The 16756-nt window shown below is 46.3% G+C and overlaps 1 protein-coding gene across 6 annotated transcripts in view; it reads left to right on the top strand.

Annotated features, from left to right (window-relative positions):
* skila (SKI-like proto-oncogene a) overlaps window positions 1-16756 on the top strand; it is a 37850-nt gene that overhangs the window by 15884 nt on the left and 5210 nt on the right. For 4 of the 6 annotated variants that reach the window (XM_085806017.1, XM_085806018.1, XM_085806020.1 and 1 more), the window contains exons 3-7: window positions 8107-8316; window positions 8921-9009; window positions 10750-10892; window positions 13718-14136; window positions 14808-15038. In XM_085806017.1, the coding sequence (XP_085662143.1) occupies window positions 8107-8316; window positions 8921-9009; window positions 10750-10892; window positions 13718-14136; window positions 14808-15038 (1092 nt within the window). The remainder of the gene's footprint in view (window positions 1-8106; window positions 8317-8920; window positions 9010-10749; window positions 10893-13717; window positions 14137-14807; window positions 15039-16756) is intronic. The other 2 variants (XM_085806021.1, XM_085806022.1) reach the window with 1 other exon arrangement.

Here is a 16756-nt window from a genome sequence, read left to right on the forward strand (position 1 = left end):
TATGTTCTTGCTTTACTACTGGAGCAACAACCATTATTTATATGTGACATTATTGATAAATTCAGTTTGTAGCACATGACAAATTTCCATCTGAATGAACTGAAACTGATGTCATGCCGTAGCTCATTTTGTCTGAAATAAAATCAAAAGATTCCTGCAGAAACACACTAGTTTTGCAGAGTTTCCAGCCTGATAAATGACTTAAATGATTAATGACCACAGTTGCAGAGGATTAATTTTCTGTCAACCAGCTAATTGATCTGCAGTAATTGTCTCTATGATCATTATGGCAACTGGAAGCATAACATTACTCAGTCATGTAGCTGTAGTAACGTTATAAAACAAGGTTGGACAGCTGAGGGGAAATTCACTGAATGGGAAGAATTTTATATTTAATATTTGTTGGAGCTTGACAAAGTGGCCAGGGAATTAATTTCATTCATTTATTAAAGAAAACACTGGTTTTAGCCCCTCAAATGTCAACATTTAGCCGTTAACCTAATCCTCTGTGATAGTGAGTTGAGTATTGTTGGATGTTGGACAAATCAAGATGTCTGGACAGGTCATGTTGACATTTTCTTTTCTATTTTGAGATATTTCATAGCCTAAACAATGAATTAATTACATGCAGTAGTAGTAGATGGTTTCAGTGTGTGTGTGTGTGTGTGTGTGTGGGGGTGTTACCTGAGCCTGTGTGGCCTAGTGTATTTCAGTCAGACAGTTTGTCCATTCATGAGGTAACATATTACAACCCACCTCATGAACTGCAGTGAATATAGACTAGAGCCCTCCACCTGGGATTTGTCTGTGAAACATGAGAAACATGAGTGGGGGAGAGAGTGAGGAAGAGGGAGAGAGAGAAAGAGAAAGAGAGAGGAGATGAATAGAAAAATTGATCGAGCGAGGCTTAAAGAGGCTGGTTTTTTATGGGAAGGAAGGATCATCGAGAAACTCTGCAGCCGGCCTCCAACCAAATTAAACTTCTGTCAGCGCGGTAAAGCTCCGGTGGGTGGACAGTAGATGTGAGATTGTTTTCGTTAGAGGGAGATTCCTCACTTTTCACTGCAACTGGCTTCGTTCTCTCTCCCACAGACTCTTCAGTAACTGTTTCTCCGCTGGGAAACGTCGGCGCTCCAGCCATCGAGGCTGTGGTGGTGGTGGTGGTGGTGGTGGTGGTGGTGGTGTTGGATTGTAAAATGGCCGACTGGAGCTGTAGCTATAGGGGAAGGAGCTCAACATGTTGGCAGGGAGGGGAAAGGCTCTGTGTGTGAGTGAGTGTGTGTGTGTGTGAGTGTGATGACTGTCTAGACAGACTGCCCATGTGATGCAAAAATGTGCCCGAGGCCTGAAGCCAAAGCAAGTCGGGAATGAACCTGTCCTTATCTGCCTGTGTGTGTGTGTGTGTGTGTGTGTGACTCTGGCATGACTAGTCTGGCTGATGCTTATCATTGTGCTTGTCTAGCTCGACTGTTTCTGTTTGTGTTTGGAAAGGAGGAGGAACAGGTGTGTGTGTGTGTGTGTGTGTGTGTGTGTGTGTGTGTGTGGAGGCACAGTCACATGTTGTCTCTTTGTCTCCTCATTTGTCTTGGCCGTCTGCCGGACCTTTATTTTTTTTTCTCCTCTGCTTCCTTTCCTGTTTCCTTCTGTCACCTGTTTGTATAACCGTCCACCTGTCAGACCTGTCCCCGTCTGTGCCCTACTGTTTTATTATCGCATATCTGTTTGTTCAAGCCTGAAGTGAAAGAGAAAAAAAAATAGGTTGAGTATTCTCCTTCTCGTCACATACAGTAAAGAGGTATATTTCTTCTTCCTTGAAGCACTCGGTGAAGGGTCAAGCACGTCGAACAGTCTGAGCTGAAGACAAGAGATTATTGTTGCCTCTTGACTCGCAGTGATCGTATAATGAGCTCGCTTCACGGCAAATACACTTGACTTCTCGCTATTATTTCATAATGCACACAAGTATTACTGTGTGAGACTTGAGTATTCACAACAGATATCAAATCAAAGAACTGAACATTTTACAGTCTCATTTTAGTGCTGAGTTAATGAGTATTAAAAAGTGTATTACTTTTAAATGCCCCACTTTGCTGCCTGGTTCCCTTGTGGGCTGTTATTGATTTGGCTTCTGAAACAAAGTGCTGCTTATTGGATTAAGACCTCCATATTATAAAGCCCTCCCGTGTGTGTGTGTGTGTGTGTGTGTGTGTGTGGGAGGGGAGCACAGGTGTGTGACCACCAGAGAGCACCGAGTCCCAGTAAAAACACAGATCCCAAACACAGACACATGGTTGAACTGCGGCGGAGGAGAGGGGACGGGAGCGGAGGAGAGGGGGGAGGGAAAACCCAAGAAGCATTATTCATTTATCTTGTTGCATGGTTTGGCCAGGAAGTATATATATCCACGTATCTGTTGCTTGGTCTTTGGCACGGTTGACAACTGCAGCAGAACAGGATGTGGTTTAGAAACAGACAGGGCGTGACTGACTGTCTCTTGCTTGCGAGTGTGTGTCTGTGTATGTGCGTTCGTTCGTTCCTACCCCCCCATCCCCCTCCTCGTTCGCTCGCTGTCTGAGGCCGAATGAAAAGGCACCCAAATAACGGCTGCTTAACTTCCTCCTGAGAGAGGAAATGGGAGAACGAGCTGCATTACTCCATCCTCATCTGCTGCCTGCTGCTGTCCCCCCTGCCCTCTCCTCTCCCACTCCCCTTCATGAATGCCAGGCGCATGAATGGCTCAGAGGGAGGAGGAGGAAGAGGAGGAGGAGGAGGAGGATGGGTGGCACAGTTTATGTTTGTGTGAACCTCTCTCTCTCTCTCTCTCTCTCTCTCTCCGTTTTCTTTTGCGGCGGTTGGTTGTTGTTGGTTGCCCGGGGTTTGTTTCAGTTTTTCATACACACACGGCGACCGACCGCTGATGCTCAGCTTTCAGCAGATGTGAAGACAATCGTGCCCAACATACAACAGTGTTTGTGTTTTGGGGGCATTGAAGAGATTTAAAATAGATTTTGATAACACACATACTCACACACACACACACACACACACACACACACACACACACACACACACACACACACATACACACACACACACACACAAACACACACAGGCCTGCTGCTCTGGGATGAAAGGTCAGACTAAGGCTTGTATACTCTTTATTGTGCCCTAGATAAGATTTGCCACAAGGCTTGTTGAGACTAGTTGCAGTTGTATCTGTGTTAGTGTGTGTGTGTGTGTGTGTCTTATATCCTGGGCAGGGTTTTACAGTTTTAGTATTTCCGTTGCGTATTTACAGAAGAATCGAGTCATGCTGCTATCTCAAAACAACACCGTGCCCGTACAGTCCACCCCAGACTGATTATTATCGTTATCATTTAATCGCTTTGTTTTTTTTTATGAATCGTCAGAAAATGCAAATGCGAAGAGACATGTCCAAACATCTCATATTGTGTGATGTGATCAACAGAAGCAGAAGTGACTAAACTAAAAAACGTTCTCAGCCTCATCAGGATCGTGTCGTCATGAAACTGCAGCAACATCTCGACACAGTTTGAATTTGATTCACAAGGTTTTCACGACACGTTCAGCTCACGATTTTAAGGCTAGGAAGGTTTTGTTCACAGATCTCTCGGCTAAATGTGTTTCTTTTTTTTGCTCCTACATTTTTCAAAGTAAGAGATTTGCTCCGTGGGAAATGTATCACTTTAGTGTGTGTGTGTATTCGCAGAGAGGGGGGGGGGCGATCCTTGTATATGTTTTATTATACATGTATAGAGACAGTGTGTGTATTTATAGCCGAGAGTAACTGTGTGTGTGTGTGTGTGTGTGTGTGTGTGTGCACTGAGACGGCAGTCATCTGGAGTGTCCACGTGACTGAAGTGAAGAGACTGAGAGGGGAGGAGGAGGAGGAGAACTTGACCTCGGACTTGTTTGCACTCTGCGTGGCAGTGTGTCAGTCTGTGTGTGTGTGTGTGTGTGTTGATATGTCTACCTTTACCTTAGATACATGTAAATGACTCAAGTAGTGAACTTAAGATGGAAAATCCCTCGTATGCGTCAAATGATCTGCGACTGAAAGAGATCCTTTTTTCTTTTTCTTTAAAAAGGTTTTTTGCTAAAAGAGACCAGAGTAAAGTTTAAAGCCTGCACCCCAGTCAGAAATCAACTCTACTTGAATGATACGGTGACACTTTCACTGCCGTAGCCAATTATGAAATCTAACGCTCTGAGCCGAGTTAAGTTTCTAGCTTAAAATAGAAAAAAAAAAAAAACTCATCTAATTGCAAAGTGCCCGAGCTTAAAATGACACATTTTTTTGATTACTGTTCACACGCGCTTACACAAAAATATCAGCCTCCATTTCAAATGTCCCTCTGTTGTTCATTTCACCAACTCAAATGAGAACAGAGGCAACAAGTTGGATGTTGGTGCTTTGCGGTGGGAAGCACAGACGGAGCTCACGGTGGAAATACAGCTTCCTCTGAAATGCATTTACTCTCCACGGCCTGTGTTTGCCAGACTGTGTGTGTATGGTAATGTACGGTCATGGATGTCTGTGTAGTGGAGTGGTGCTTGTTATTGTTGGATTTAGCAGCACTCAGGCTACACACAGCGAGAGAGAGAGAAAAAAAAAAGCACTTTCTGCTCCATTAATGCGTCTGTTGTAGAAATGTCATGTGTGCTAATGGTCAGGCGACTAAACCGAGGCTGGAGAAATAGGTCACAAAGTTCACGTGGCCGTGTGTGTCTAGAGCAGCGTGTTTCATGTAGCTGTATATAGTGGTGGGGTGAACTGTGTGTGTGGTTGCAGCAGCAGCAGCAGCAGCAGCAGCAGCAGCAGGCAGACTGCTGGTGATTAGGAACAACAGGGCAGAGTTCAGCTGAGCGAGTGTGAGGAATGCTAATCCACATTGTCATAAGGCGAGCTTCAGCCTGACAAAGGACTGGAGACATAGTGGGGTTAGGGGCTGTGTGTGTGTGTGTGTGTCTGTGTGTGTGTGTGTGTGTTTATGTGTGTCACAAAAGCAACCCACATTAGAGGTGCTTCATTACTGCAGATTAAGCCCAAGTCACAGCATGGTGTGAGTGTATATGTGTATGTGTGTGTTAATAAAGCACATTGGGGGGTGGCGGGGTTGGAAGGTGGAGTGGACGAGACGAGAGAAAGAGGGAGAGATGGGCGACCGGAGCAGAGAGAGAGAGAGAGAGAGGAAAAACAGTTGTGTTGAAACGTGCAAAATCGTTTGCGCCTGCACACACACACACACACATTCATTAAGGCCTGAGGAGCGCAGACAGAGCAGCAGGAATAATGAGCAGGGGTGTGTGGGTGGTGGGCGTTAAGCTGTCAACTGTCAGGTAAGCAGGAATTACAGGGAGGGACGCACTAGGCAACCATTAATGGAGCGCACATACATGTGAACACACACACACACACACACACACACACACACACACACACACACACACATAGACACACAAATAGACCCATGTACAAACAGCATCTTAAGCTCTTTGTCTGAGAGGTTTCTGCAGGCAAACACACACATTAACCAGCACAATCTCACAACACACACACACACACACACACACACACAGTCCCACCTTTTTAACGAGCTGTCAGTTAACCCATCAGCGTGACATCTGCTGTCGTGGGGGGGTCAAGCAAATGAAAGACCACGTGGATGAACTGGTGTTTATGTCAGTTTGGCCCCATGCGCTCTCTCTCTCTCTCTCTGTTTGTCTCTCTGTTTGTCTCTCAAACACACACACAGACACACACACACACACACACACACACACACACACACACACAGAGATGTGAGATTAGAGATGCGTAGTAGCAAATGTCTCCACACACACACATATACACACAAACACACACACACACACACACACACACACACACACACACACACAGGCAACCTTGATATTGGAGGGAATCCAGCTGACAGGGGGCCCAGCTCACCTCCACACCACTGCAGTGGGTTTATTGTTTTTTCTGTCAATTCTCCTCCTCCCTCTGTCCCCTCCTTCCCTCTTCCACTGCCCTGTCCCATCATCCCCCTCTCTCTCTCTCTCTCCCTCCCTCCCTTCCTTCCTCCCTCTTTCCCTTCCCCTCAGTGCTGCAGTGCTGCCTTCTGGAGGAAAGAAAAAAAAAAGGAAAAAACACCAACCACAAGCGCTCATAAATGGACAAGCCCCCTTCTGTACACACACACACACACACTCACACTCACACTCACACTCACACACACACACACACACACACACACACACACACACACACACACACACACACACACACACACACACAGAGAGACACACCTGGCTACACATATGGCTCCAGCCTTTTACATTTGCATGCACACGCTCATTCATCCATGCCCTTGTAAATAAGGGACTATCCACTACATACAGTGCACATCAATTCACAAATCAGTACCGCTCATAGTTGTTTTTCTTGGTGTTTTTTTTTTCTTTCCTCCATGTGTGACGACGAAACAGGGTTACTGCATTCAGAGCGGATGCCTCTGAAGGTGTCAAACCCATCTGTACGTTTTAGAAACAGGAACTTGTCAATTTTAGAAAATTAGAGTTTGTGTGTGTGAGGTGCGATTTTCATACAGGGTTAGTACGTATATCGGTACATGAGACAGCGAAGGGATTTTGATAATTGATACTTCAATACATTTTAAAAACAAGCAAATGAAAGGTGCATTATGAGCGAATAACAAGCTAAGACTAATTAAAGCTGCTGCCAGACTTGGAGCCGACGTGAGTGTGAGTGTGAGGTGGGTGATACCTGTCTGTCACAGCAATTTGCCCGTATTGTTGTGAGGCTGTTTATACCTCTGGTAACGACAGTGTTTCTAAGCAGACACGGCTCAGAAGAAAAATCCTTTAGTCCGGCTGACAGCTGATGAAAGGCTGTCTGTTTATTATTCACTGTGTCCGACTGTGTGTGTGTGTGTGTGTGTTTGTGTGCGTGTTCTTACTAGCTTTAAAAGGCTAGTAAGTCAATTATTGATGCTTTCTACAGCCTCTATATCTCTTTCTCCCTTCCTCTTGCCCTCCGCCTTTGCACTTTCCTCTTTCCTCTCACTCTTCCTCTATCCTCTCTCCTCCTACCTTCTCCTTTCAACTCTCTCCTCCTCCCTTCTCCATCCTCTCTCTGTCTGTTGCTGTGGTCTACCTAGCGGTTCACATTGTGATGCTTGTTCCTCTGGTGCCTGCACTACATGTTGGTGTGTGTGTGTGTGTGTGTGTGTGTGTGTGTGTGTGTGTGTGTGTGTGTGTAAACTACAGGCAGCCTGTGTGTAGTGTCAGGCCTGTCTGCCACAGATAAGCATCAACTCCATCAGCTTGTGGCCTCTCGCTGAGCGTGTCCTGGATTTGCTCAAAAAAACACACGCACACGCTCCGACACACTTAGACGCACAACTACAGGCAGCGCCAGCAGTGTTTATTTGAACACACATGGCGCAGAGGGTACGAAGCTGACACAATGAATCATAAACATTCAGCACATACACACACACATAGTACATACACACACATCTTCACCAGAGAGGCCGGCCCCAATCATGTTGCATGTATAACAATGAATCACACGCACAGCAGCACATAATGACAGGCCGTGTTGTAGCTGTATGTCGACTATTGGCGTGGTTTTTCTTGTGTTTTATTCATAGGCCCTCCTCAGTGGGCTCATTCAGCCCCTACTCTCAGCTTATCGACTTCCGCGCCGCCTTTCCTCTCTCCAACACTGTATTACGTCTGGCTGCGGCCATAGCTCACTTGGTGCTGTTCACTTTGAATGCCATTTGTCTCCATTTTCTATCTCTTGGATGTCATTTGTCTCTATTTCCCATCCTTTAAATGCCATTTGTCTCTATCTTTCCCCTCTGTGACCATGGTGCCAGTTGTAATTTTTTTCTCCTCACCTTCTGTCTCTCATTCCCACGCTCCCTGTCAAGACCGCGCATCATATTAATTGTTCGGTGCATTCGAAACAAATATTTTTTTTCCCCGTGCTATCTCTGTCGTTTGTTCTTTGACCTTGCGATGTGAGCTTACGTCTCTCTTCTCTCTGTGTTTCAGAAGGCAGTGGAGGAGGAGGAGAGCCAGGTGAGGAAATCCTCGGCAGACCTCTGCTCGCCCGGCGGCAAGCAGGCCGATGCCGACCCTGTGAGAAAGGTCAGTCGTCGCTTCTCCCCTGGCATCCATCCACGCATCTCTCCATCATCGTCTCCTCTGCCGCCACAGCATCCCCCTCCTCCTATCTTCCCCCTCCCCCTCCTCTACACACAGGTCAGCTCTCAGGGTCACCACCCCCCACTGACAGACACACCCCCTGTTCACCCATTCATAGCGGCACACTTCTCCTCTCTGACCTGTCAGGGCTACACTCATCCAGCTGCTGAAAGGCGCTGCTGTCCACCTCCCCCTATCGCTGCACACACACTGACTTTACATGCACATGCAGGGAAGAAGCTCTTCATCATGATTGCCTTTTTCCTCCAACACACACACACACGCACACACTCTCTCTCTCTCTTAGCTGACGCCTGATGGATGATCCCTCATCCACATGTATGCATGCATATATTAGCTTTATTAGATTATGGCAGCGAGAGCGCCATGTGCAGTACAGCACATTCCCCTCTCCACCTGCTGTTTCTCTCCATGTAGTCATGTCTGTGCATGTGTGTGCGTGGGCACGCATCTGATTGCCACCGGGATCTGTGATAATTCACCTATTCATCTGCAAAATTGTATGCAAAGATCAATAAATGTAGATGGAGGAGCAGCCATTGTGTGCCTTTGTAGCTGTAACACAATAGCCAGAAAAGACAATATGTTACTATGGCTTGTCATATTTATGTGCGTGTTTTTTTTTTGTTGCTTTCCACAGGGGAAAACATCTCCACCCACTCTGGTGTTCAATCGCCTTTTCTCAGACATCAAGGAGGAGCCAGGACACCCATCCCTGGTCCATCCCAGGTACTAACATTGCAATCAACTATTTTTTATATGAATCTTTCTGTATGTTTCTAATTTTCATTGGCTACTAAATATCTAAGATAATGTCTTGCATTAGAGACGGCAGATTTAATCCACTAAAAAGCAACATATTCTCACATGTAAAAAGCTGAAACCAGCATTTTTGCTTGAAAAACAAAATAAAACGATTAATTTATCTAATCTGTTTATGGACTAATCATGGCAGCTGCCATGTGGTCCACTTTTGCGTTGAGTATCAAAAGCAAAAGCAGCAATTGTTGAAGTTGTTCCTTTTAGGGAGGTAGACTTTGTACCAGTTTGTCCTCTTCATCCTTCATCATATGAGCCTCTCCTCTCCCTCCCTCTTTCTTCCCAAAGCCCTGGTTTCCTCTCTACTGGTTCATTTTTCCTCCCTCCATACCTCCCTAGAGCACGCCAGCCTGTGTTTGGATGTGGCGCTGCGATAGCTCACGCAGTAATCTGACCCAGATTGAAAGATGGAATTAGATGGTTTATGGCGTCACAGCGACACGTGACGGCCCTGACATACTGACTGTGTTGAGGCTCGCAGACATCGGGCCAGACTAAACTAGCAGGATTAGAGCTGTGGTCAACGATCAGCATTACTGGGCCGACACACGCTCACACAAAACCAGTCAGAACTCGCACAGACCAGTTTGTCATTTGCATCGCAGCGTTCGTAATAATGAAATGCTCTGCCACAGCCAAACGTCGTGCTAGACAGCCACAGCACTTAACGTCGTATTTGGGTTACTACCAGCATCCATTAGCGACACACTCGTCAAACACGAGCCGAGCTTACATTATTCAATCACATGTTTGGCATTTCATGTGAAGGAGTTTTAGATTCTCAGTCGGGCGGGCGAGCGAGCGAGCGAGCAGGCAGCGCTTCATTTCCATGCAGAGAGGAGGAAGCAGAGCTCGGTCGGCAGTGCTGTAGTTTTTCAGGCAGAGCCCCACTGAGCTGTCATGCTTAACCTAGTTCACAGCTCCAGCCTCAGCTCTGTCTGGAGGGGACTGTTGGTGGGGGAGGGGTTCAAAGCTTCTCTTCTCTTCTCTTCTCTTCTCTTCTCTTCTCTTCTCTTCTCTTCTCTTCTCTTCTCTTCTCTTCTCTTCTCCTCTCCTCCTTTCTCTCTCTCCCTCTTCCCTCCTTTCCCACCATGCAGCCAGGAATAGACAGATAGTGTTGGCTCAGTGGCTTCAGTGCATCTCCAGGCTCTATCTCTCTCTCAGTTGTTCCCACTACCTGGACATTTGTGATAAGCTGCAGGTCTGTTTGGGCTGAGATCCTGTAAACACACGATAAGAAATATTAATATTCCACTCGGTGTTTTCAGCTCCCGTCTTCAGATGGTGCAGTCACTCCAGGCTAAAACTGTCACCAAATGACTTGTTTTATTGCTGTGTTTCATCTGTGTTTTACTGTTGCTGAGGTAAAAAGGCCATATTGCACGTGTACGCGTTGCTTCATGTGCATCCGCACTGCAAAGTCCATAACTCGTAACATTTTATGGTCTTTACTCCAAAGACAGAGAAGTATGTTAAAAGTGACACTGCTGCCATTATGAGTAGAAGATCAAAGACAAAATGGATACTCGATTCCGACCCCTGCGTTTGTGAGATCAAGGACTTGAAATGAAATGAAATGAAATGACTCTGCTGTGCATGTTCAGTATTTTGTATATTAAAGTGTGAGGTCTTGTCCTGTTTCTTCCTCAGTTACTACCTGTACACATACGATAAGATGGTGGCCCCCAACGTGTCCCTGCGACGGGAGGCGGAGATGAGCCCTGAGATGCTCGGAGCGCTGCTCAAACACCACTACAGCCGCAGAGTGCTGGGCCACGACGAGCCACCCATGGGTTAGTAGTGATACACACACACACCAAATACACAGAGAGAGACGCATCTTTAATCTGTCCGAGTAGTCTACAGACTGCAAATATTAAAAAGCAAAAGTATTTGCGTGGTGCCACATCACAACAGAATGAATCTCCTCTAGACTTTGTAATATTAATTACAGAGCTCACAAATTGTAATCACAACCAACTGCCTGAACCAGTCAGACCACCTAGGATGTGTGATATTAAAAAATCTGGTCTGGAAGGCACAAGGCTGCACAATAAATACAGTATGCTCAAATGTAACATAAAATAAGATCAAATTTGACTTCACTTTCCAAGATGTGCTGTAAATTGTCGTCCCTTTAAGATAACACAGGAATCAGAGCATGGAGGTCGCAGCCACTTCTTAAGCCTTTCAATTCAAATTTATGATCCGACACTGAATGCAGGCATAAAAACTAGAGTAAAACACAGAATCATAACCTTTCTTACTTGACCTTCTTGTGAAAATAAATGCATCAACCTTCAACATACAGTTACATTCATTGATGTAAGAAACTGAAAACAGCAGAGTTGAGAATGTGTGAAATGAGATGTGCAGTTAGTAATATAGCTGCATCATCCAGAGGGGGGGGGGGGGTGACGGGTAAAGTGTAAAATAGTTTTCTGAAATCTCCCCACGGTTTATCTAATATTATGAGATGAGATGAGCATATAAAGATGAAGAGCTGTAAATCCTTTTAAAAATCCAGTGATAATTGATAAAGATACCAATGACCTTAAAATCATCAGCAATATTTGTCTCCATAGAAATAAAGTCACCTTCAAGTCCCTTCTGTGGTCGGAAGCTCCAGAAAAAAGCTAATAAGTGGACCTTGAGTGGAGTCTTTTTTTTTTTTTTGGTCGAAGCTGTATGTCTCATCTGACAGTCAGAATCATAAGACCCTGACGATCATTACATCTGAACTATTATTATTATTATTATTATTATAGATAAATACCCCTGCATCTGCTGTGTGTACAGTCGACACACAAACGAGGATGACACACGTCGGTCGGCTATAAATACATCACACACACACACACACACACACACACACACACAGCGATGAGCGCATGAGCAATTTACATGTGTACAACATAAGCAGAAGAGACACGCAGATCATGTACATGTAGCACACTCAAAGAGCAGACACGTGCCTACTGTAAACATACAACCTACAGTAAACTCAGCCAACACACACACACACACACACACACACACACACAGTCTTTACATTGCAGCCTGCCCGCAGCGACACACACATAATCATGCATTGACCTTCACATAAAGACTCTGGGGGCACCTCGCTATTGGACGAGGGGTTGAAACGGCTTTGACCTCCTCTCTGTACTGTGTATAGTATTTTTATGTGCACATTAAAGTGTGTATATTAAACCTGCATTAATAAGAAGTGTGTGTGTGTGTGTGTGTGTGTGTGTGTGTGTGTGTGTGTGTGTGTGTGTGTGTGTGTACAGTATATATATATATATATATATATATATATATACTATATAGAGGGTGAATCACAGCAGTAGTTTCCGTCTGTCATTATTACACCACGTCTGACTGCCAGGCTCTTCCCCTCTCTCTCTTCTCTTCTCTCTCTTCTTTTCCTGGCTGCTATCTCCACTTCCTGTCCGAGTCTGTCCTCCGTCTGCTCCTCCACTTTCTCTTCCACCCATCCATCTATCCATCCATCCGTCAATCCTTTGCCTCTTTTCTTCTTTGGCTCTCTCCATCTCCGCCTCCCTCACAGTCTGCTGTCACCCCCCCACACATACACATACACACCACTCCTCCTCCTCCTCCTCCTCCTCCTTCTCTCTTTTTTCTCTTTCATTGAAGGCCTTCCTCTCTGTCTGTCTGTGTGTCTTTCACTCTCTCTCTCTCTCTTCCTCCCCCCTCCTCCTGCTGCTTATTTCCTTTTGATCCACCACCGAATGATTCACTCCTGTTATTTGTGTGCTCCTACTGTCGTGTGTGTGTGTGTGTGTGTGCGCTGCGCTGCATGCATGCATGTGAGTGTTTATGTGTGTTAGTGTGTGTGTGTGTGTGTGTGTGTGTGTGTGTGTGTGCACATGCGCAGCCCCAGCTTGAGTCGGTAAACGAGTGTCCTCCTCCTCTCCAGTGCCAGACAGGCTGTGTACGGAGCATGCTGTTTCCTGTCACACACATACTGTATGAATACATTATTCTGCTAAGCAACACACTGTTCTCCTGCTCTCTCTGTTTCTTCTCCTCCTTCTCTCTGTCTGTGAGCTTATACCTGCACACACACACACACACACACACACACACACACACACAGTTATTATTAACCGATACATGGCCGTAGCTGCTGCAGCATCCGTGCACATGTGTGAGCGTGACGCCGCCTGTTTGATCCCCTTTTTCCCACGATGTGCTGCTTAAAGGCCACCGTGAGTTTAGAAGGGAGGCGTACAGAGCGGTGGTGCAGCTCCCACGCACAAGACCCTTTTTTTTTTTTTTTTTGTATTCCTCTCTTTTCTGGCTCGGTGTCCGAGGGCACAAACACACACAGAGAATTTGTGGGCAAGTGTTTGGTTCCTCGGCTGTTGCCATGCCGCGCTTGTGCTTGCGTGTGCGCTCACGCTGAGAAAGAGGTGTGAGCTTTTATGGGGTTGTGCGAGGGTGTTACTAAGCGTAGGTGGGAGTGTGCACCAGCTCGGCTCGCACTTCCTGTCTTTCAAACAGCTTCTATTCTTTTTTTTTTTCCTTTTTTTTCTCCTTTTTTTTTTTTTAAACTCCTTCCTTCATCCTCCTCTTCCTCCTTCCTCAGATCTTCACGCGTCGCCTCCCGTCGCTGCTGGCGCCGAAGAGGCCAAATCCCAACGTGCTGCTGCTGCTGCTGCCTCGGCCACTGAGCGGGAATGCCAAACCCAGGCAGTTTCCATGGAGACAAGCAGCCCGAGCTGCAAGAAAGCCACCCACACCCCCGCCCACACCCCTCCTCCTCCTCCTCATCCTCATCATCCTCATCCTCCTGCATCGTTGTTGTCGCCGGTAACGGAAGTAGCAGCTAAGGACACTGGCTCTGTGACGGGCGGCGCTGCAGCGGCTGCAGCAGCGGCAGCGGCGGCGGCGGTGGGGGGGCTGGAGGACGACAAGGACAGGATCGTTGTGGAGATCATGCAGATGTACAGCAGGCAGCAGGAGAAGCTCAACTCCACCCTGCACAAGCAGCTCCAGCTGGAAATGGTGAGAACAAAGACCGAGATAAATGAGCCCAACGTAAACTAAACCGTCACTGTCCTCGCCTATTAAAAGTGTCCTTGACGTGGATGTGGAGGTGACGCTCACCTCCCGCCGACCCCCCCCGCTCCATCTCCCCCCGTCCCATCGATGAAACATTAGGTTATCAGATCCAGCGCTTTTTGAAACAAGCCAGCGCCCCCCGTTCATCTACATCACAATGTCTCACTAATTATTAACACTTAAGTTTAATTTCAGTTTGCTCATATGGAAATATAGTCGACCCACATTATAGTGACGTTCACACCTAATGCAGATTTATGCCCCTGTATTAAAGCCTCCAGGGGGATTTTGAGAGAGCATGATTCATACTCCATATCCACCACTGTTCTGGAAAAAACAGATAAATTATATGCCATACTTTTCTCATCTTTTGCCCTTGACTAGATCCATAATCTGTGTAGCATTTAAGGTCAAAGGTTACCCAAACTATTTTCGATTTCATCCGAATTGGGGCAGCGTGGCAGCGTAAGCTATGTTTAAGCCCCTCGTGGCATCAGACCTCTGATTCCCTGTGGAGAGGCTGAAATGTAAAGTACTTTCCCCCCACAGAGGTCAGCGAAATATCGCATTATTATTATTATTATTTCCCTTGACTTCCTCTCCGTTGTTTCCAGGAGCTGGAGGCGTTGCGCGGGGGCGAGGCGGCGAGGCTACGGGAGCTGAGCGCCGAGCAGCGGGAACTGCGCTGCGAGCTGGAGGCGGTGCACAGCGAGCAGGCGCGGCAGCTCAGCCAGGCCCGCCAGGAGCAGCTGGAGCTGGAGACGCGTCTGGAGCAGCTCCGGCAGCAGGCCTGCGCCTGCGAGCCGGGGGCACAACGCCAGCAAGAGGCCCACTACACTGCACAGGTACGGGGCCGAGAGGGGAACACATGCGTGCACGGGGCCGATCCTGGCATCAGCAGCGGTCTGAGTGACGTTGTATGCACATCGGCTTGCATCGCTTCACATAAGCCATTTTTATCTCAGATTTCACACTGCAACGCTCTTGCGGGAATCAAACTCAACCCGAGGAAGCATCGATGCAGCTGCAGCACATGTTCATACTTTCTTTACTGAGCATTTACATCAGTTTGCTCATTTTGCTTTCAGTTTATTACCACGAACAATATACACAGATTTGACCTTGAATGATCGTCGCCAGTCAGCTCTCAGCCATCTCCAGCATCTTGCTTGGACCAGTGGATGTCGCCAAATAAGAAATATATTTTATTATATGATCGTCAGATAAAGGCACAGAATTCAAAGATCATGTAGTCGACACCCACATGTCTCTAGAGATGTGAACAAGCTGTTTCTGTGCTTCAAAACACTTTGTGTGAAGCACTGTGCTGTTGAAGAGCAGGAGAACACACACACACACACACACACACACACACGAACATGAACATTCAGGCATTCGGGCCCTTTGTTTGGGTTTCCACTAGACTTAATCTTGAGATAGATTGTGTAATGTTGGTCTGGGCTCAGGGCTGCAGTATCCCCCTCCTGTCTGTTATTGAAGCTGCGGCTCCTCCCGCCCCGCTCGCTCCCCCTTGGCACCGAAATCAGGCGCTCTGCCAGTTACGAGAAAGGGGGGTGTGCATTTGTTTGTGTGGTTTACGAGACCAATGCGTTAAACCTTACGTTACACATTTTTGCACATTCAGACCAGATAATTTCTTGTCTTGCTTCAAAAAAAAAGTTCATAGTGACCAGTGACATGATTTATACATCTGTAAGATAATTGTCAGTAACTGTGATAGTAAGTCACTGTCAGAAAGTGATCATCACTGATTAAAAGAGCAGCGAGCACCAACCTTCTGGATGGTTCTTCCTCAACACAAGTGTATGGTCCATCTGTCATGAAGATCCAACTAGCGCTCTACTTCCAGCTACCACCTCTCCCTGTCTGAATGTTGTGTGGAGGCTCTGGGTTATGTTAAGACATTTAATGTAAATTGAATTCACTATTTCCCGACATTTTACTGATTTAAAATATGTTTAGAAAAAAGTATGCACATTAAAGAGGAAAATGCTCAACTATACTACATTTTTACCTTAATTAAACAGCTTCAGAGTAATTGTGATCATTGCTGCCGCCGCCCCGGTGTCCCAGCTCTCGTCTCTGCGGCACTGCGCCCCGTAACCTCTTGTTTATGACAGATAAGATACTACACAAATATACACGTCGTAACATCGTATAACGTTATCTACCGCTCTGTTGATCGTTTTCATCACCGGCCTCGTTGTAAACAAATGCACATGGCCAAGGAGGAGGGTTAGCAAAACAGAGGAAAAGCGACCAAAACTTACATAGTTCCTCTTTAATTCACTATTTCCTGACATTTTATTGATTAAATGTACAGTACAGGCCAAAAGTTTGGACACACTCAATGCATTTCCTTTATTTTCATGACTATTTACATTGTAGATTCTCACTGAAATTCCACTAATGAACCCGGACAAGGCACACCTGACACCTGTGAAGTGAAAACCATTTTCAGGTCAGGTTCACCTCTTGAAGCTCATCAAGAGAATGCCAAGAGTGTGCAAAGCAGTAATCAGAGCAAAGGGTGGCTACTTTG

This window comes from Trachurus japonicus, chromosome 17 (assembly GCF_045865225.1).
Source record: "Trachurus japonicus isolate A0001 chromosome 17, Traja_1.0".
In the NCBI taxonomy this organism is placed as follows: Eukaryota; Metazoa; Chordata; class Actinopteri; order Carangiformes; family Carangidae; genus Trachurus; species Trachurus japonicus.